This window comes from Carassius gibelio, chromosome A7 (genome assembly GCF_023724105.1).
Source record: "Carassius gibelio isolate Cgi1373 ecotype wild population from Czech Republic chromosome A7, carGib1.2-hapl.c, whole genome shotgun sequence".
NCBI classification, from domain to species: domain Eukaryota; kingdom Metazoa; phylum Chordata; class Actinopteri; order Cypriniformes; family Cyprinidae; genus Carassius; species Carassius gibelio.
In genome coordinates, this window is record NC_068377.1 from 37585471 (window position 1) to 37608039 (window position 22569).

The 22569-nt window shown below is 39.0% G+C and overlaps 1 protein-coding gene and 1 long non-coding RNA gene across 3 annotated transcripts in view; one reads left to right on the forward strand and one right to left on the reverse strand.

The window, feature by feature from the left end:
* LOC128017541 (basement membrane-specific heparan sulfate proteoglycan core protein) overlaps positions 1-22569 on the forward strand; it is a 1082135-nt gene that overhangs the window by 446778 nt on the left and 612788 nt on the right. The window contains exon 17 of the mRNA XM_052602945.1: positions 9185-9466. Within this exon, the coding sequence (XP_052458905.1) occupies positions 9185-9466 (282 nt within the window). The remainder of the gene's footprint in view (positions 1-9184; positions 9467-22569) is intronic.
* LOC128017449 (uncharacterized) lies at positions 2263-7065 on the reverse strand. Of its 2 annotated transcripts, XR_008184452.1 has the most exons (4): positions 6802-7065; positions 6447-6484; positions 5204-5325; positions 2263-2586 (listed from the first exon to the last, which is right to left on the reverse strand). It is a non-coding gene; the product is annotated as an uncharacterized LOC128017449 (long non-coding RNA). The 2 variants fall into 2 exon arrangements; XR_008184453.1 differs by lacking the exon at positions 6802-7065 and having other exon boundaries at positions 6447-6571.

Below are 22569 nucleotides of genomic sequence, written 5' to 3' on the forward strand. Positions count from 1 at the left end.
CCGATCATGTAAATCTATGAAGGCAAGGCAAAGCAAGTTTATTTATATAGCACATTTCGTACACGATGGTAATTCAAAGTGCTTTACATAAAAGAAAGTAAAATAATCATGAAGAAAAATAATAACAAAAATAAAACAAGCAATTTTAAAACTATTAAAATGATTCAAACATTAAAAACAATGAAAGACGATTGAACCAATCAGAGTAGGTGTGGGTTCGATCTGCAGGCTGCAGCCGGGTGTACTTGGCAGTGTTGGGTATAGTTACTTTGGAAAGTAGTTAGTTAGGTTACAACGTTACCATCAATTAAAAGTAATCAGTTATGATACAGCGTTACCTATTCATAAAAGTAACGCGTTAGAGTACTCATGCGTTACCAAAAATTAAAAGCCGTTTGCAGCGGCTCACACATGACAGACACAGCCCCCGGCCCCTTTAAATGCACCTAGAAGTCGTGACTCCCGACAATGAATAACGTCAGTCATCCGACTAAATTAACACTGCAGGATAACAATAACAGGAAAGACAGTCAGCAATCGGCTATTCCACATGGCGTTTTATTTATTTATTATCACAGAACATATTATTAATCAAAATTCGCACCTAACGTTACCCAGCCCGAGTAGCCTAGGCTACTGTATATTATGAGCACCACAAGATAACTCCTGATTTTTCTTTAACTTTAAATAATGCAGTTATCAAAGTACAAGTATGCTTACTTGTAAACACAACCTTAAACAGACTTGCAGATTTAAATCCATTTAGAAATGACGAACAACCAGCCAGCCAATGATCTAACAGAAATTAACAGCTGCCTGTCAAATAAAAATGATAACAAACCGACCGAATTAAATCCTTCACTGCCACACAGGCAAATGACAAATCGCTTAATAGCCGAACTAATTATTATTAAAGTGTCACTCACAGTCACAAGCCTAAATTCGCTTTAACACAGTCCTCTTACATTTACTCTTCAAAGTAGTGATTAAAACGTAGCGTTAAATTTGAGGTAGAATTTTTGGCGGTCGACAGAAGCTTTTCACCAAAGCAGAGTGTGCATTTTACCGTTATGTTCTTTTCTTTTTCGTTGACAAATTGAAAATAATGTGCGTACTTCCATAAACCAAACGCTGTCCTCTCTGCTATCTTGCCGGGAGTTCGAAAAAAAAAAAACCCACACACACACAGGGTCAGGCGCAGGGCACAGACGCATCACAGCCATTGACTTTACGATCACAGAGATTCGGCTCCGCTGATACATCCGCAGGTGGCACAGTAGACCTAGGACTACTGTCTGACAAAAAGCAGGCTGCAGGGATTTTCCTTTCCTTAAAATAACGGATTACTTTTTTAAAAAAAAATAACGAAGTTACTGATTACTTACGCACGGAACTAACGCGTTAAGTTACAAATTTCAGGAAAAAAGTAATTAGAGTACTCTAACGCGTTACTTTGTATCATCAATATCATTTATTTTCTTAGCACCCCCACATTTCTTAGACCCTCGGTCTATTACAGCTACATAAATAATGTCACCAGCTTAGAATTGTTTAATTTATTTTATTATTATTTTTTTTTAATTACATGTATATAATATATCTCAAATGCTGGGGGGAAATGCAATTATATACTACTTTTAAATATGTCTTTCATTCAGTCTATTTATTCAGAAGGCAGATTAATTCAAGAATGGAGCAAGTGTGTGTTTTTATGAATGGATTATTAAATCCAGAGTGAAGTGACTTCCAGATGATGATGTTAAATGAGTTGCTGAAGTCTTCAGATCGTCTGCTGAAGTTGATTGAGATTCAGTGTCAATCAATGGACTGGATGTGGAGTAGACCTGCAGATTAGGCCAAATTGTAACAAGCTATTAACACTGCTCAACATCTCATTTATCATTGCAAAACAATGGCAAAACAACAGGCTAACATATACTGCAGCTAGGCAGTCAGTGCAGTTTAATTATGAAAGATATTTTATACATAAATATGGTAAAACGATGACTATTAAGCCACACTGTTAATTATTTGACTGTAAATTTACAATAAATTGCAGGTTAATAATTGCATGACTTTCACAGTAAGTAACTGTAACATTTTTACAGTAAATTATTGTGAAATGACAGCTGTATACTGTGACTTCACAGTAATTATGACATCGCATTACTGTGATTTAGCGGTAAGCTGCTGTAGAATTAATGTATTTAACTGTGAAATTAGTTAGTGTCTATCTATTACTGTAATTTAGCAGCAAGCAGCTGTAGAATTACTGTACATAACTGTGAATGTCTATCTATTACTGTGATTTAGCATAAATGATGGACCAAACAAAACTGATAAAAACAGTGACATAACTTTTATTTTTTAGAAGTAAAATACAATTTAATTACATGAATAAAACACTGGGCAACAGGGATTGACACTGGGTAACAGGAATGTGTGTCAAAAGAGAAAGAAGGAGACAGAGAAGAGAGAGTGAGGGAGAGAGATGTAAGAAAAGACAAAAAGGTGGGAATAGAGAGGGTCGCAGGTGTCTCGCTCTTTCCCTCGCAGCTGGCACCTGCATAGTGTGGGTTCTATCCACTATATACAAAAGATAAGAAAGACAAAAAGTTTAAGTTACTCTGTGGTGGACTGACTCCCTGTAAGTATGGTGCTCGCATTGTAAGACTAATCCTAAAATGTCTACAATTTAAGTAATTTCAACTATTAAAAAAAAATTATGTGAATAGTACTCTCAATTAATATTAAATCAACAATCCAGGACTCTAATCACTCCTGTTACTTTTACCCAGTCCTATTATTTTTAACGTGAGTAACAGGACTGAAAGTAACATGATTGAGGTTAAAAGGTTAGTTCACCCAAAAATGAAAATTCTGTCAGTAATTACAGAGCACAAATTAAGATATTTTTGATGAAATCTGAGAGCTGGATCACTCCTCCAAACTTGCTGGCCCAGAAAAATGTATTAAAGACATCTTTAATATAGTCCAAGTGACTCCAGTAGCTCAATCTTAAGTTTATAAAGCGACGAGAATACTTTGTGCGTAAAAAAAACAAAACAAAAAACAACTTTATTCCACAATTCATTTCCTTCTCTGTGGGCCTTGAGTTTTTTCATGTAGTATAACAGCGTAGCGCTTCTGTGTTATACGTCACACGTAGGCTCACTATTGGCCGACGCTGGTCATGTGTGTGATGCATGTGACGTATAACACAGAAGCGCTACGCTGTTATACTACATGAATTCACCCGAGGCCCAGAGAGAAGGAAATGAATAGTGGAATAAAGTCATTATTTTTTTTTTTTTGGGGGGGGGGGGGGGGGGGGGGGTTTGCGCACAAAAAGTATTCTCGTTGCTTGGTAAACGTAAGATTGAGCCACTGTAGTCACTTGGACTATATTAATGATGTATTTAATACATTTTCTGGGCCAGCAAAGTTTCAATCCCTTAGAAGCCTATGGAGGAGTGAGACAGCTCTCAGATTTAATCAAAAATATTTTAATTTGTGTTCCGAAGATGAACGAAGGTGTAACGGGGTTGGAACAACATGAGGGTGAGTAATTACTGACAGAATTTTCATTTTTGGGTGAACTAACCCTTTAAGGAAAAATTGCATGCTAAATTGCATAGTAATTCAACACAGTAGCAAGTAATGTAAATTTACACTTAAAACTATTGTAAAGTACTGTAAATTTGACGTTTTTTAGACGTCAAGGCATGTTAAATTCAAATAAACGTAAAAACAATTAATTTTACACATTTATTTTGCAGTCTGTCTAAACTCTACATTGAATCAGGAGACACTATAGAACACATTAAAGCGATAGTTCACCCCAAAAATCTTTGGAACACAAATTAAGATATTTTAAGAATTTCGAGAGCTTTCTGTATCCTCCATGGACAGCAATTATTTTACTTTCAAGGCCTGGAAAGATTGTTAAAATAGTCCATATGTATACAGTGGTTAAACCTTAATGTTATGAAACGACGAGAATACTTTTACTGCGCAGAAACAAAACAAAACAAAATAGAATACCAACTTTATTCAACAATTTTTTTCCTTTCTGTGCCAGTATCCGATGCTGTTCACGTGATGTGTTCTCGATCATGCATGTGATTGCATTGCGCACAAAAAGTATTCTCGTCGCATCATAACATTGAGGTCGAACCACTGTAGTCACATGGACTATTTTAACGATGGTTTTACTACCTTTCTCGGACTTGAAAATGGTTATAACATAGTAGTCTATAGGTGGGATCAGAAAGCTCTCAGATTGCTTAAAATTTTCTTAATTTGTGTAGAACAAAATTCTTGTGTTTGGAACATCATGAGGGGATGTAATTAATGACAGATTTTTCAATTTTGGGTGAACTAACCCTTTAATAGCTTCAGTAAACTTATTACTGCATAACTACATCTAGCTTAAAGGAACACGCCAACTTTTTGGGACTTTAGCTTATTCACCGTATCCCCCAGAGTTAGATAAGTCCATACATACCCTTCTCATCTCCTTGAGTGCCTCTGTTTGACGCACCCACCGCCAGCCTAGCTTAGCACAAAGACTGGAGGTAAACGGCTCCAGCTAGCATACTGCTCTCAATAAGTGACAAAATAACGCCAACATTTTCCTATTTACATGTTGTGATTTGTATAGTCACAGTGTGTACAAATAACAAGGTCATATGAGACACAACCATCTTCTAACTGTATACATACTGGGAACTATATTCTCAGAAGGCGAAGCACTGCTTGAGTGATTTACTCCAATTCTGAGCAAACTCTCTGCTCCTCACCACAGGGCTTCTCAGGTGCTGTGAGAAAATCACTCCCCAAGTAGCAGTGCTTCGCCTTCTGAGAATATAGTTCCCAGTATGTATACGGTTAGAAGATGGTTAGAGTCACTGTGACTATACAAATCACAACATGTAAATAGGAAAATGTTGGCGTTATTTTTTCACTTATTGGGAGCAGTATGCTAGCTGGAGCCGTTTACCTCCAGTCTTTGTGCTAAGCTAGGCTAGCGGTGGGTGCCTCACACAGACTTACGGCAAGCACGGAGATGAGAAGGGTATGTATAGACTTATCTAACTCTGGGGGATACGGGGAATAAGATAAAGTCACAAAAAGTCAGCGTGTTCCTTTAACACAGATACTGTGTTTCATTAGTCCATTCTTAAATTGGAACACAGCTTACATTAGATTGACATCCATTCGAAGTCAATGAGCTTCCTGATAAGAGTGCAGACTTGCTGGTTCATGTGACCTCTCTGCCTCTTAGATTTTGTGCCCGTCTCTGGGTTGATGCCCAAGAAGCACCTAAACAAAAAGACAGAAGAAACCTGTTAGTTTAATTCAAGTGTGATGAAAAAGGTGTCAGTTCCCAGTCACCACCTTCAGTGGGTCACTGCTTTTGCAGTACAGAGTCAAACTAAAGTTAGCTCAGTTTAAACAAAGGTGTAATTCAGGTGTAAGTACTGTAATTCAGAAAAAAAAATGCATGGAACTGAACTGAAAAACATTTCCATCACAAACACAGTCAAGAATAGACCTTCACCAAAGTAGAGGTGTGTGATTTACCTAGGCAAAGCATTCGCACACAACAATTGACATAATTTACATGTTCCGTTTGCAGAGGATGGAGTAAGAGCCTGTTGCCTGTCCATCTCCCTATGGCTGTTTCTACTTGTACTCTTCCTCCTAGAATTATTACCCGTTCACAGATGATGTGATAAACATTTCATTTCTTATATCTTTTTCACAATAAAGCACCCAGTTTTCTAGTTGTTTCTGACTTTTTTTAAGCTTTGTCTCTGGTCTAATCTGGTCTGGTCTCCAGCACAGACACACAAATTAAGGCCCCGTCCACACTACTGCATTTTCGTTTAGAAACTGAGAATTAAAACGAATACGATCTCCGTCCACACTTTAAAATGAACAGTGTGTAGTGTAGCTAGAAAGCTACATCACCACCCTGTAGGCTACTGGAAACTAAACTATACGGTTTGTATTTAAGTTGTATATACAAACACCATTACCAGATGATGATTAAAAGACAATAATTACAAACGTATATCCTACATATACAAATCACTGCAATTACTTTGGACTGTCTAGTTATAACCAACATTAATGTACTGGCAAAACACAGATAAGTGCACATTGGTCTAACAGCGGGAAAACTGCAGCGCAAAACATTTATTTTGGCAGTGGAAAATTCCAGAGACAAGATATTTAAAAAAATACATGGACATGCGCATTCATTTTTCTGTTGACGAGAAAGACAACGGTTGCTCCGTTTCACACACACAGAAGGGAAGAAAATTATAAAGTTACTAATTTGAGATGAATTTAATCCACCTTTGCCCAAATCCACAAACACCATAATTTATCTAGTTGATAATAACTGTCATAATACCCACATTAAGGCCACATCTTACCTTATAACTTTATTTATCGTCGGTCAATGTAGAAAATGCTGTGGTAAAAGAGAGAACGCTGTTAGAGTAACTAAGATAAGCTTTAAGTAAAGCTAAAGTTAAATGTTCGACGGTGTATCTAATCAGACATCTCAACACGGTTAAGTTAACTTAATACGGTATAATTAACACTACAACCAACGTCTTTTCATTCAAATTTGCGTGCTTAAATGTCGATGCAAGTCTGCTCCAGCTAAGTTACAAAAACATGACAACAGAACCTACAACTAACGCTAATTTGGTTCATACTTTTAAATTACATGCACTATCATATAAAAAACATCAAATTGATAAAGTTTGACATTTAAACACTTACCGCTGTCTGAATCCACCGAATGAGACCACGTAGATCAGAGATCTCTGATGACGCTCTGATGGCGCTGCCGCAGTTGCCACTCAAAAAAGGTGGCATTCACAGTAGTTTCTTGTAAAAGCCCCGCGCCTGCATTATTTTCACAGTAAAAGTCTAAATACGGTATTATATTGTGAATTATCACAGTTAAAGCCTGTGAAGTGGTAATAATGTAATTAACTGTGAAATATTACAGTTATATCTTGTGAAATCCTGGAAAAATTTTACAGTGCAGTATTCACACTAAAACATTAAGCTGCAGTTAAATCTTACAAACCTTACATCAACCATGCTCTTGTCATCTGATAAGTTTAATTAATGTGCAGGCTAGATTCACTTATTTAATACTTTTTACGTCATTAAAACACAACAAGGATTTATGAAATCATGGCCACGAATTAACGTCGTAGTAATTAATAAAACTAGCTCACAAATTCTTATTTTGGTGGGAATTAATTATTAATTCATAGGTATCAGTTCTCACTATGTAAACTTTGCACCGTTTAAACGTTATAAAACGTAATTAAATATCGCTACTCACCTTCTGATTGCTGTCCACGTCGTCCATCTTTAATTAGTGTTGATCCAGTACAGTAGGTGGCGCTGTCACAAAAATACTAGGGTCTTAAAGCTGCGGTCCCAGAGTTGCGGTCCTGAAACTGCAGCCTCCGGTTCTGCAGGAATACACTTCTCAAGCCTCCAGAAAACACTGAGAGCACAAAACTAAACACAGGAACAAACCACAACATGACAGATGTTATCAAATATGACATAACATATGAACTGTATAATTGTGTAAACCATTTACAGTATTGTTACTGTTAGTTTTGTTTCAGTCCCTTTTTTTTCACAGCTTTACCCAGATCTACCCTGACTGTGACTCCAGACAATACAGTATTCACTGGAGAGAGAGTGATTCTGACGTGTGTGATTGAGTCTGATCACAGAGACTGGAGATATGAGTGGTATAAAGACAGTGTAAAGTTACAGTCGTCTGAGCGTTACACTGTAAACACAGACACTCTCACTATCAGAGCAGTAACTACATCTGATGAGGGTCAGTACACGTGTAGAGGACAGAGAGATACAAGACCAAACTCATCACAATCAAGCTCTGTTTCTCTCTCTGTGACGGGTGAGTTTAATATCATTGTCCTTATAAAGAAACCTATTTGACAAAATTTAAAGTTTATGTAAATGTTGTACACTGTAATATGTGAATTAAAGAACAGAAATGTTGAGTGAATATACAAATCAGTATATGATTGGAAAATTGGAAACATTTGTATTAATCAACACCAACTACAAGCAAACCAGTTATTTAATTTAGTGCAGTATTTTCCTCATAATGATTGTGAGTTCATAACAGTGATCATGATACTGTGATGCTGTTTCTCTCAATATTTGCTCATAAGTGTATTAATAGATGGAGATCAGAAGCTGTAGTGAAGGTGAGATCAGATCAGATCAGTGTGTGTTCAGAGGAGAGACAGTCTCTCTCTTTACTTTTACTGTAGTCTCTGTCTCTATGATTACACACAGAGCTGGACATTCATGTTTCTGCTCAGAGACTCTGTGACTACAGCTTTTACACAATTACTAACAACTCAGCTTTTCACTGGCCTCAGTTTTATTAATTTACATGCAGTATTATTTGGTGAATCCTCAATATTTCTATTCTGGTGTCTCTATTGTGCTCTTCATGAGAGAGAAGCACCAAACCAAAACCTTTTCAACTCCATTCCTGATATAACACCACATTTAGCATTTTAATAAACATTTAACTGTTTATATGCCTTAGATACAATAACTAAATATAAAACTTGTGATTTGAACTCTGTTTCAGTCTTGTTTGGAGTATATAGTGAGATCAGTGTCATGTGTTGAAGTGAATGGTGACATGAGTGTATCGTTACACACCTAATGATTACTTTAGTCACAGAGTTCAATAGAGATGAGTTTAGTCCTGAAGTCAGAGAGAGTGAAGTGACTTCCAGATGATGATGTTAAATGAGTTGCTGAAGTCTTCAGATCGTCTGCTGAAGTTGATGGAGATTCAGTGTCTCCTCATATGAGGTTGTAGTTGGAGGTGTTCAGCTCTCCTTCAGCAGGAGCTTCATTCTGCTTTCTATGACGAGTCAGAGGTGTTTGTCTGAGGACGAGACGGAGCCAGAGCCTCCAGAAAACACTGAGAGCACAAAACTGACCACAGGAACAAACCACAACATGTCAGATATTATCAAATAAGTGATAATAATTGAACTGTATAATTGTGTAAACCATTTACAATATTGTTACTGTTAGTTTTGTGTCAGTACTTTTTTTCTTCTTTTGCCTTTCTTCACAGATTTCCCCAGATCTACTCTGACTGTGACTCCAGACAATACAGTATTCACTGGAGAGAGAGTGATTCTGAAGTGTGTGATTGAGTCTAACAGAGACTGGAGATATGAGTGGAATAAAGACAGTGTAAAGTTACAGTCGTCTCAGCGTTACACTGTAGACAGAAACACTCTCACTATTGAAGGATCTGAATCATCTGATGAGGGTCAGTACACGTGTAGAGGACACATAGAAGGAAGATCAGTCTCATCACAATCAAGCTCTGCTGTTTCTCTCTCAGTGAAGGGTGAGTTTAATATCATCATTCTAACAATTTAGCATTTATGATTTTATTGAAAGTTTATATACTTTTAAATTATGTAAATGTTGTATACTATAAAATTTGGTAATGTGTGAACTAAAGAGCATAAATGTTGACTGAATATAGAAAATCAGCAGGACCAGCCCATCGCATAGAGAAATAGGCTAACAGGGGCACACAAATAACTTATTATTATTATTTATAATTTTATTATTATTATTATTATTATTATTATTATTATTATTTGTAATCATCAAGGCTGTAACAATGTCTTGAACGTTGGGGGGGACAAATTGTTATATATATATAAGTTTGATATACACATACACACACTTCCATTCAAAAGTTTGGAATCAGTATTTTGAATGAATGCTATTTTTCCTCCTTTCATTCATCAAATAATAATAAAAAAAGTATCACATGTTCCAAAAAACAAACAAACAAAAAAAAAACTGTTTAACACACTGTAAATAAATCATATTAGAATGATTTCTGACGATCATGTGACACTGAAGACACTGAAAATTCAGCGCTGCATCACAGAAATTAACATTTGAAACTATATTAAAATAGGAAACCTATTATCAAATTAATACCGCCTTAATGAGCATAAGAGACTCTAGTAAAAATCATTAAAGAAATCAAACTGATTTTGAACAGCAGTGCATAAAATGCTATATTAATGCGGCACTTAACGCACACACACGCACACACACACACACACACACACACACACAGACCACTAGTACACTAATCAGAGCAGATAAACTTGTGTATTTCCCCATGTATAACTTTTATTAATAAAATAGTTTTATTACTGGATCACTCTTTTTTTACATTAAACTCTAATGTGGCATGTGATGGGAAAAGTGAGAAGAACGAGTTCTGCAAAAGCCGGACTCTAACCCAATCAATCACGTTACAAGCTAGTTTTCCGTGCCCAAAATATTACTGCCTACACCATTGAGGCCGTTATTCACACGTGTCGTATTTAACCTCATGTGTCGATGAAGGGCGGAGCTACAGTAGATTTGCTCTTAGTAATAGACACTCAGAATAATATTGTTTTCCATTTAAATTAAGATTATTTTTATTACCACACTGGCATATAATTTTACTTAAGTAAAATGCACTTAATTTAGACCCCCCCAGGAAACAAGACAAAGTATCTTATATCATTTTCTTATATAGAAAATCAATCTTTATTTATTTAGTGTTTATATATTTATATTTGTACCTGGGGGGGGGGGGGGGGGGAAACACTTAGTAAGAAGAGCATTTTTCCAGCGTGCATCAATGAAGTGTTTAAAAAGAGGAGGAGACTGAAAGAAACTCTGGGTTTACCGAAGAAAAGCTGCTCCTGACCAGGTTAGGTTCATAGAGTAAGTTACCTGTTTCAGAAACGGGCTTCACTTACCCTGCTTTCTCGGGTTTGACAAAACTCCCATTCTGAAACAGAAAACCTAGAGTTTCCCTCATTTCAAGGTTAACATACTCTCACCTCCTTTGTGAAACAGACCCCTGAAGTATTTTGTATTTAGAACTGATCAGACATGAAAATCATTCTTCAAGTGTAAATTCAATCATGTTGATCCAAGCTCAGTTTACATAGGAATTAGTGCAAATGGAAAAGAGAGGTTTTGCCAGTATGTGTCCTTTAAGGATACAGTGAAGGGATTACTCTCTCAGACCTCAGTTCAAGAGCAATATCTCCTGGCAAAATAAGACACACCAACAACCCCGGAAGACCTGAGAGATGGTAAAGTCATCAAAAACAATAATTTGTTCCAGGAATCACCATCCTCAGTGTCCATAATCTTGTATCAAGATTCATTTGAAGTTGCTAATCCTCTAGGATCTGGCAGAAAGAAACATAAGATTTTAGCAAATGTATATGACACCAGCAGAGATCTTCTGTTGATCCAATGTTAATCCTGAGTCCAGCAAGTGTAGTAGCAAGGTCCAGACAAGCAGGAAAATTGGGAAAAATGTACAGCGTAAGACATCATATATGAACCCACGTGTTGTTGTATTCATGAGAGACTTCACTGACTTTGACCGGCAGAATAACTAGATAGAGGTGAGATTCTGATAGAATAACGGTCTTTTAAGAATTCCTTCTAATGGAATTTATCCATTAAGTAAATTGAGTTTATATTTTTTAGTTGACCTTCTTGCCTCTGAAGAAATAGCCTTTATTTGAAATGAATAATACTGACATAAAAAAATGTTATAATACAATGTAATGTGCGAACTGTAACCTGTATAACTATGCACAACGTTTTCCCCTCTTCTCCACTGACAGTGGGATACTTTTGGTTCACATGTTGGAAGGAAGAGACTAATGATTCCCCAAACTGGGAAAGAACCTCAGTTGAAGCCTTCCCACATTTTTTATTCAAAATAAAACATTTTTTTGTTTCTCCTATGTATTTTTGTCTTATGTGTTAGCTTACACCTGTCCTCATTTAGGGGTATGTGAAGTCAGTTTGTCAAAAATGTTTAAATGCAGCGTGATGACTTCACATTATGAAGTCCAAGCAGTATTATGGGGGGTGGGGGATTCATTTTATAGTTAAAACAGTATTGCTGTAAAAAGAAGTGCTTTGAAGTTTCATTGTTGCTACTGTAATTGAACACACAGTGAGAATAGTTATTTAACTATTGCTGTCGGTTAATTACTGTAGTTCTTTTCTACAGTAAGTTACTTGTCACTTGCTGCCAGTAAATTACCATGAATTTCACTGTCCGTTTCTTACAGTGTAGTGTGTACATTACAGTAGTACAGTTTGTGTACAGTAGGGTGATTGCAGGTCAAATGGGCCGTTTAAATGGTACATAACACAGTTTCACATAAACTCATGTTAAACACTGAAAAACTCTGAATACATGAAACACCATTGTAGCCCCCCTTTAAGGTTTGAGTGTCTTCTGTTTAAAAGTTAACAGCCAATGACTGCAAAATGACTGCAAATATGTTTGAACTGTTGCCATAACAGTACATTTAGCAAATTATCTTATTGGTCTGATGTTATTAAGGGGGAGGAGCAATGCCTCATTTTGAGACTAAAAAGCAATGTGGCCTGACATATCCAATCTTCTCAATAATAGAGTTGATAAATCAATGAAAAACAAATGCACATTTAGAAATAATGATTCATAACCCATGTATTGATGGCCTGTGTGAGATAAATTGCTGATTTTGCTAAGTAATCCAGATTTTTATATATATGAAATATTTTACTGAATGTGTTAAGACAATGTAAGAGTCGATGAAACCGTACCGAGGCAGAGCCTACAGAGCTTTCTTTTGTGTAGGCATGAATTCTGCAACCTACTAGTTAAACATATAGTTTATCTCATAAATATTAATTTAATTCGCACCTGCACTCACAACATCTTACTAGCCTGGGCTGAGTTTCCCAAAAGCTTTGTAGAAGCCTAAGAAGTTTGTAAAAACGATCGTACAATTGTTCTTAATATCAGAGGCGTCAGATTTCTGAGCCAAGTGGATTTTAAATGCAGCTTCCAAACAACAAAAAACTATAATAATTAGCTGAATAATATTTTTCATATATTTGATACAATCACTCCGGTGTGATAAGATAAAATAAATTCAAATCTGCGTTCGCTGGCTGATGCTGAGCCAGAGACAAATCCGTTCGTACAACGCTTCATGATAACCATTCAGAAACGATTTTGTTGCACTTATGAATGCAATGGCCAATCAGAGATGTGCAGAAGAGTCATAACTGAAACACAGTGTTTTGTTTACTTGCTCGCTGACTGATTTATTTAGCGAATTCTCTGATCAGAAACAACAAAAAGTGCAGATGTGCATACGAATGTCAGATATTTGTTTCATAATGTAAAGTGACATGGCACCCCTGCTTAATATTATGGTCTGTTTCCCAAAAGCATCATGACTTAAAGGAATAGTGAAAATGATGTCATTAATAACTCATGTCGTTCCAAACCCGTGAGACCTCCGTTTATCTTCAGGACACAGTTTAAGATATTTTAGATTTAGTCCGAGAGCTCTCAGTCCCTCCATTGAAGCTGTGTGTACGGTCTACTGTCCATGTCCAGAAAGGTAAGAAAAACATCATCAAAGTAGTCCATGTGACACCAGAGGGTCAGTTAGAATTTGTTGAAGCATCGGAAATATATTTTGGTCCAAAAATAGCAAAAACTACGACTTTATTCATCATTGTCTTCTCTTCCGTGTCTGTTGTGAGAGAGTTCAAAACAAAGCAGTTTGTGATATCCGGTTCACGAACGAATCATTCGATGTAACCGGATCTTTTTGAACCAGTTCACCAAATCGAACTGAATCATTTAAAACGGTTTGCGTCTCCAATACGCATCCACAAATGACTTACGCTGTTAACTTTTTTAATGTGGTTGACACTCCCTTGAGTTCAAACAAACCAATATCCCGGAGTAATTCATTTACTCAAACAGTACACTGACTGAACTGCTGTGAAGAGAGAACTGAAGAGGAACACCAAACCGAGCCAGATAACGAACAAAAGACTGACTCGTTCTCGAGTCAAGAACCGGATTGCATCGGTTTTCAGATCACCAGTAGTAATGGGAAGTTTGGTTCTTTTCCACGAACCGATTCTTCTGGACAGTTCGATTCAATAAACCAGTTGAAGAAAATGGTTCACTGGTTCTTTTGCGCTCAACGTAATGGCGTCTTTGGCGATCATTGTCCTTTATTCAAGCCTTCGGGTTTACCTGCGCTCATAACACTAGCACTGAATCAGTTCAGAATCAATCACCAAAAGAATCAGTTCGGTTCAGCTGCTCTGTGTGTCGGTCTGCTTCACGCTGAATCACACATGCGCAGTATCATCAGCTCCTCGGTTCACGGTTCAGTGTAGTTATGATCCGAGAACCGAAGCAACTGATTCTTGACTCGAGAACGAGAAACGCTCCGGCAGTGGTGTGTACGTTAGTTTTCTGACTCGGCTGATTATCCACACAAATTTGCCCCTGGCCTTTATTTAAGACCGGCCTTTATTTGTCCGTGTTGACCACGCCCCCGGCCACTATCAGAATTGCTTACAAAAATATTTTGTTTTCCCCAAGAAACTTGCTGAAAGTCTTTTTGGAGCTCTGTAATGTTCTCAATAACGTGCTTGTGTGTCTGTTTTTCAGGGTCATGTTCAGATCAGATTTCTGTCATCATCATCCTCAGTTTTCTTCTGACAGCTTGTCCGTATCTGCTGGTGACAGTCGTGCTGCTTTTCAAATGCTCCAGAGCGAGAGGTAACACTTCTGTCTGATCTGTCTCTCTCATCTCAATGGGCCTCATTCATCAAACCTGAGTAAATATACCAGTAAATTATGAGCAATTTGTGCATAAAACAAAGCTTCCTGAAAACTCAATATTATCTGTCTGCAATACCAGAGACCACACTTTCAGGAACACATTTGAAGGAGCACAGTTCTAGGACCCTAGTGTTTTTGTGACAGCGTCTCGTACCGAGTCGGAGAACCGCAGTCCCAGGAACACATTTCCAGGACCCTAGATCTGGAGAACCGATAAAAGTGCACCAAGGCAGTATTTTCACCCAGTTTAACAATTTAAGAGTTTTGGAGGTTTTTATTAAAGGTTCATTTCACCAAAATACGACTTTCTTTATTGCAATTAAACCGTGTCCCTAGGGATGTTGAGTAATTATTGGGTCTAAGTATCATAATATAATAACTCATCAATAAAACAAAAACAATGCAAGAAATCTGAATATACATAATAAATATTGACATGACTTTTCCTGATAAATATGTAAAGCACAGATTGTGATGAATGCAGCAGCACTACACCTGATTCTCTCTCCTCTTTTCTCAGTTGTTTCTCTATCACTATATTCAACTCTTCAGCTTCACTGAAATAGTAAAAGGAGAACAGAATCACTGCTGGGTTTACAGAAATAGTTATCGCTTAAAAACAGGAAAGATTGGACAATGTTGAAAAAACTAAGGCCACTTTATCACAAGCAGAAAAATCCCAGTCATTTCCACAGATCTGGCGTCACAAGATATAATCAACTAAATATAATCTACAAAAATGATAATAATCAACAAAAGGGGATATTAGTGATACATGAAACATCTGGTGTCCTCTTTATCACGTCTTGTTTATGAAATGCAGATTACGGGCAATCATATTTCATTGAAATATTTAATTATGTAATATAATTGAAAACAGACAGACCACCAGTGAGACATCAGTCTGTACAGACTCTAGAAACAGATCCAGAACATGACACAATGTAACACGTGTGTTTTAACAGTCAGTTATTATGATGACTTCTCTGTAATGTCTGAATATTAAAAGTCATATCTCTCAATCAACATTATAAACCATGTTAAAAAGAAGAGACGTACTCATAACATGTATTGTGGGGTAACGTTAAACAGAATGACTGCACAATGGTAATTCAAAGTGCTTAAAATAAAAGAAAGTAAAATAATCATGAAGAAAAATAATAATAATAAAAAATTGATGAATTTTAAAGTTTACGTCAGAAATGCTTTACGAATGATTTACACAAAAATCTTTTCTGCTCGTGTTTCATGAATGAGACCCAATGTCTTTTTCTCAAACAATTAACATTCAGACAAACCTTTACTCTGTCTTTTATATCTGTTATATAGATCAATATTTATCTGTAAATATTATTTGATTCATAAATCAATACCTGCAGTGGAAGCAAAACAGAAAGTGTCAAATTGAGCTGAATATAAATGTTGTATGTGTGTGTGTTTGACAGTTAAATCTCCTGAAGCCCAAAGGCAGTCGCTGTAACAGAGGAATAATCATCTCTTCTCCAAAGCTCAGAGTCACAGGATGCTGGAGTCTCAGGCTGAAGGCTGGAAACACACTGGACACGAGTCCATCACAAGACTAACACACACACATTCACACTCTCACTCAATCCAGTGTCTCTGATTCACCTGCGCTGTAGATTAGATTGTGAACACAACACATGGAGAACAAGAGAACTAACTCCACACAGAAAGAGCTCCTGCTCATCATCGACTCCAAAACCAGTTTCTTCATGTGTGTCAGATTCACTGGAAGCTACTGAAAGTTACCCTTTAAATACCACAAACAACAATTATAATCTCAAATTACATCTGAACAACATGCTGTTTTTATGATGCTAGATGCTTTCTGTCGTCGGAGTAAAAGGAGTTTGAGTCTAATTCTAGAAATGTCTCTTTGCTGTTAAATCTTTACTGAATTTAAGGTAAAAGTAACTTTTACAGTGTTAGTAATATTTCAAGTCAAACACTTACTGGACTGAAGCAGCTTATATTTACCTGATTATCCAAACATAACTGTATTTGTTCTTCTCTCAGTTATCATTGTGTTGTATTATATTTTCAACATTTTAAGTATTTGAATATCATTCAATAAATGTAAATATTCTGTTCTAAAGATCTCATTGATTTACATTATCAGCTTTCAGAATTCTATCTCCATATAACTATCTGCAGCAAATTACATTTTTGCTTCGTTTGGGCCTTGGAGTATTTCTTGGAGTATTATTTTTTTTCAAACCATTCTTTGTTTATAAAAATGTTCAATAAACTATCATATATATATTAAAAAAAGGGATTTATCCTTGTCTCATATATATATATATACCCAGACAGCAAGCTAAGGTGACCACCCGTCCCGCGTAGCGCGTGTGCGCACAGCGTTTGAAGCCCAAGTCATGCGCCCACAAATTGAGACTGTGTCACGCATAATCAATGCTTGCTCAAAAAAAGTTGGTCACTCTATATCCTCGAGCCCCAGGCAGCCAAACGAACATTACTTGACAGTTCAGCACGCTACTGTTGCCACACCCACCCCTCAGTTGAACTAACTCGAGGAATCGTTTCAGCCACAGGCGTAACTATCGGTAAGCAGGGTAAGCGGTTGCTTACGGGCCCGGACCAATCAGGGGCCCGCCCGCGTTACTGGAAGATTTTGATTGACAGCCGGGCCCCCCTATCGCATCACTAGTTTGATCGCATTTAAATTTTTTGCAAATTGATTTGAATAAATAATGACAACAGCATATTTGACTGAGAATTAAATACATGTTTGAAACGAACAATGATGAATTTGGTGTAATTTGTTTCTAATTGGAACTGGGGAATCCCCAGGTGAACATGGCATTGCGTGCAAAACAGTAAAAAACGTTGAACTTGAGACAGACATGGAGTCGTCAAATAATAAACACAAAAGTGGTTTGCACTGCTTTCATGATATCTCAGGAGCTAAATGGGACAGAGTTGTCTCTCTGGACTTGCCATACTGTCAATTGAGAATGCCCATGCGCGCAATCTGGACCTTAAGGATATGATCGACAAATTCGCTCACAGGAAAGCCCGGAAAATGCAGCTATAATGTAAGTGAGCATCTTTTTATGTATTTGGACCTACAGTATGCCTATGTGTATATAGCAGTGACAGTAACAATGTGTTATTATGGTGCGTCGACACCAGCAGTTTTTTTTTTTTTTTTTGTGCGCGTAGCTCATCACGTGTTGTAGTAGGGGGGGGGGGGGGCGCCTTGATAATCCTGCTTAAGGGCCCGGTGTTGGCTCGTTACGCCACTGGTTTCAGCCCTAGATTTTACACATGAAACAAAAACTAGTACATTACAAAACTAATAGATCTGTGGATTCTAGATTTTGAGATTTCCATCTAAAACTTAACGTGAATATTAATGAGACGGGTGGTGCTGCTTATCACACATCAATGTCTGGCTCCAAACACTTGCCTAGTTTAGGTCATCGTTTCGCGGACCACTAGGGGGCGATGGCGGACCACTAGTGGACCACACTTTGAGAATTACTGCTGTAGATGAAGTGACCCCAACTAGGCAAGCCAGAGGCGACAGCGGCAAGGAATCGAAATTCCAGTTTCCTATCTGGGTATATATATAAACTTGTTCTACCATAAACGCAAATGTACATGATCTGGAAAAAATATATAGAAAAAAAACATCACATTATGAATTAACAGTTATAGAAATTCCTTTTATTGATGCTCCTCTGATGTAACAGAAAGAGCTCTTCTCCAGATGATGTGGTGCTCTTAAAGAGTCTTCGGGTTCGTTGATGATGTTGGTGTATTTGGTCCCGGTCTTTGTTCCTCAGACACGGCGTGTTTGTCCAGTTCTCCGGCAGCAGCAGACGCACGGCGGTCTGGATCTCTCTCGATGTGATGCTGGAGAGACACGAGACGAGACGAGACTCACCGGAGATGCGCTCGAAGATGTCGTTGATGAAAGAGTTCATGATGTCCATCGCCTTGGAGGAGATTCCGGTGTCAGGATGAACCTGGAACCTACATCGTAGTTCTCCTCCCTGGATCTCTTGGATCTCTCTAGTGCACTCTTACTGACGACCTTCTTGGGGGCTGACCTCACTGATACAGACAAAAGCATCGGGTATGTTTTTAAACACAATATCATTATTTTATGACAATATGGGAGTTTTTTATTCACTGCTCTATGTTAATTTCTGAAGAGAAAACAGCTGTCTGTGATTGCGTGTCTCCATTGACCAACCCACAGAATGATTTCATTGGCCACATTAGAGCCAATCAGATGCTTTCAAATGTTAATCCCGCCCACCACCTCATGCTTTACATCTATCATCTTCATCAGATCCTGTTCCTTTGATTGATTTGTAGCACTTTTTTTTTCGGAAAGAGATAATAAGTGAAATATTGTGAACCAGCAGCAAAGTCCTTTACCGCATTTTCCTCTTCGGAAACATACTTACGATTAATTTCACAAACTCTCTGAGAACGGGAGTTTACACTTCGCTAACGGACCTAAGTGAAACCACAATCATGGGCGGTTCTACTAAACGTCACTCGTTATGTCAAATCCGAGTCCAGCTACAAAACATTCTCTTAAAAGAGTAAACTGTGCATTGATCATCAATTGATTATTGTAGAATAATATATGGCTCAGCATCAGCTTCATTACTAACTAAGATAGAGGAGATTCAGAACCAAGTCCTTGAATATGTTGTGATCTTTTAGATCCTCTCCTGTGACAGCTTTGCAGGGAGAAACCTTTTCTTTTCAGAAAGTTTTACAGTGAGTGGAAGAAATCAACCAACAACAGTTGTGATCTGTTCAGATTTATATTCTGCATTTAAAAGTGGAAGATCTGAATCTAGAAAATATATATTAATAGAAGTACTGCAAGGTTTGCATCGAATATGCCAACTGAGAATTATAGCAGAATATTTATGGGTGACTGCTCATGTTGGGGGAAATGAAGAAGATACTGAAACAAGTTCTCAAGCAAACACATATCGACACACACATACTCTTGAGTAAATCAGAAATTAAAGGTTTAATTAACAGATTCATCATTTTAAGTTAGAACAACTTGAACAGCAGCAAACACAATACATAAAATAATTAACCAACTATCATCTAGCCCTCTATTAAAAATTATTAAAAAAAAAAAAAAAAAATCCATCATAACTTATTCAGTAGTGCTGCATTCTTGCACTTCTTGAGAGGACAATTGTGTCAGAGATGTAACAATTAAAATTCGACTTTGTGAAACATACTGTCCTAAATTGTTGCTATAGTAGCATCATATTAATGCAATAAATCCTATGCATTTGCAGCTATATTTTTTTAAAATAAACCATTATATTTCATAATTAAAATCTAGTTTCACACTCTTGGGTGAAGGGGTGGGATAGTCTGTGGCACTGGCCCTGAATCATGTTATTTTAAATGGATCCTATTATGCTCTCTTACAAAGTCTTTATTGTGTCTTGGGGGTGAACTAAAACAGGCTCTCATACAAGGTTGTTCGAAAAACACATTATTGTTGACATATTTTACATTATTACAACACCTCTCTCACTACTCTGGCATGAACGGCTCAAATAGTTCCTGCATCAAATGTGTTGTGATCAGTTATCTGGGCCAGTGTGTGTTGTGTTCGGTGAGCTGGGCCAGTGTGTGTTGTGATCGGTGAGCTGGGCCAGTGTGTGTTGTGTTCAGTGAGCTGGGCCAGTGTGTCCTGGGATCGGGTGTTTTGATCGGTGAGCTGGGCCAGTGTGTGTTGTGTTCGGTGAGCTGGGCCAGTGTGTGTTGTGATCGGTGAGCTGAGCCAGTGTGTGTTGTGTTCAGTGAGCTGGGCCAGTGTGTGTTGTGTTCAGTGAGCTGCGCCAGTGTGTGTTGTGATCGGTGAGCTGAGCCAGTGTGTGTTGTGATCGGTGAGCTGGGCCAGTGTGTGTTGTGTTCAGTGAGCTGGGCCAGTGTGTGTTGTGTTCAGTGAGCTGGGCCAGTGTGTGTTGTGATCGGTGAGCTTGGCCAGTGTGTGTTGCGATCGGTTATTAGGGCCGGTGTGTTGTGACCGGTGAGCTGAGCCAGTGTGTGTTGTGACCGGTGAGCTGGGCCAGTGTGTGTTGTGATCGGTGAGCTGGGCCAGTGTGTGTTGTGTTCAGTGAGCTGGGCCAGTGTGTGTTGTGATCGGTTAGCTGGGCCAGTGTGTGTTGTGACCGGTGAGCTGGGCCAAGAGTGTATTGTGTTCGGTGAGCTGGGCCAGTGTGTGTTGTGTTCGGTGAGCTGGGCCAGTGTGTGTTGTGTTCAGTGAGCTGGGCCAAGAGTGTATTGTGTTCAGTGAGCTGGGCCGGTGTGTGTTGTGTTCAGTGAGCTGGGCCAGTGTGTGTTGTGTTCAGTGAGCTGGGCCGGTGTGTGTTGTGACCGGTGAGCTGGGCCAAGAGTGTATTGTGTTCGGTGAGCTGGGCCAGTGTGTGTTGTGTTCGGTGAGCTGGGCCAGTGTGTGTTGTGTTCAGTGAGCTGGGCCAGTGTGTGTTGTGTTCAGTGAGCTGGGCCAGTGTGTGTTGTGATCGGTGAGCTGGGCCAGTGTGTGTTGTGATCGGTGAGCTGGGCCAGTGTGTGTTGTGTTCAGTGAGCTGGGCCAAGAGTGTATTGTGTTCAGTGAGCTGGGCCGGTGTGTGTTGTGTTCAGTGAGCTGGGCCAGTGTGTGTTGTGTTCAGTGAGCTGGGCCGGTGTGTGTTGTGACCGGTGAGCTGGGCCAAGAGTGTATTGTGTTCGGTGAGCTGGGCCAGTGTGTGTTGTGTTCAGTGAGCTGGGCCAGTGTGTGTTGTGTTCAGTGAGCTGGGCCAGTGTGTGTTGTGATCGGTGAGCTGGGCCAGTGTGTGTTGTGATCGGTGAGCTTGGCCAGTGTGTGTTGTGTTCAGTGAGCTGGGCCAAGAGTGTATTGTGTTCAGTGAGCTGGGCCGGTGTGTGTTGTGTTCAGTGAGCTGGGCCAGTGTGTGTTGTGATCGGTGAGCTTGGCCAGTGTGTGTTGCGATCGGTTATTAGGGCCGGTGTGTTGTGACCGGTGAGCTGAGCCAGTGTGTGTTGTGACCGGTGAGCTGGGCCAGTGTGTATTGTGTTCGGTGAGCTGGGCCAGTGTGTGTTGTGTTCAGTGAGCTGGGCCAGTGTGTGTTGTGATCGGTTAGCTGGGCCAGTGTGTGTTGTGACCGGTGAGCTGGGCCAAGAGTGTATTGTGTTCGGTGAGCTGGGCCAGTGTGTGTTGTGTTCGGTGAGCTGGGCCAGTGTGTGTTGTGTTCAGTGAGCTGGGCCAAGAGTGTATTGTGTTCAGTGAGCTGGGCCGGTGTGTGTTGTGTTCAGTGAGCTGGGCCAGTGTGTGTTGTGTTCAGTGAGCTGGGCCGGTGTGTGTTGTGACCGGTGAGCTGGGCCAAGAGTGTATTGTGTTCGGTGAGCTGGGCCAGTGTGTGTTGTGTTCGGTGAGCTGGGCCAGTGTGTGTTGTGTTCAGTGAGCTGGGCCAGTGTGTGTTGTGTTCAGTGAGCTGGGCCAGTGTGTGTTGTGATCGGTGAGCTGGGCCAGTGTGTGTTGTGATCGGTGAGCTGGGCCAGTGTGTGTTGTGTTCAGTGAGCTGGGCCAAGAGTGTATTGTGTTCAGTGAGCTGGGCCGGTGTGTGTTGTGTTCAGTGAGCTGGGCCAGTGTGTGTTGTGTTCAGTGAGCTGGGCCGGTGTGTGTTGTGACCGGTGAGCTGGGCCAAGAG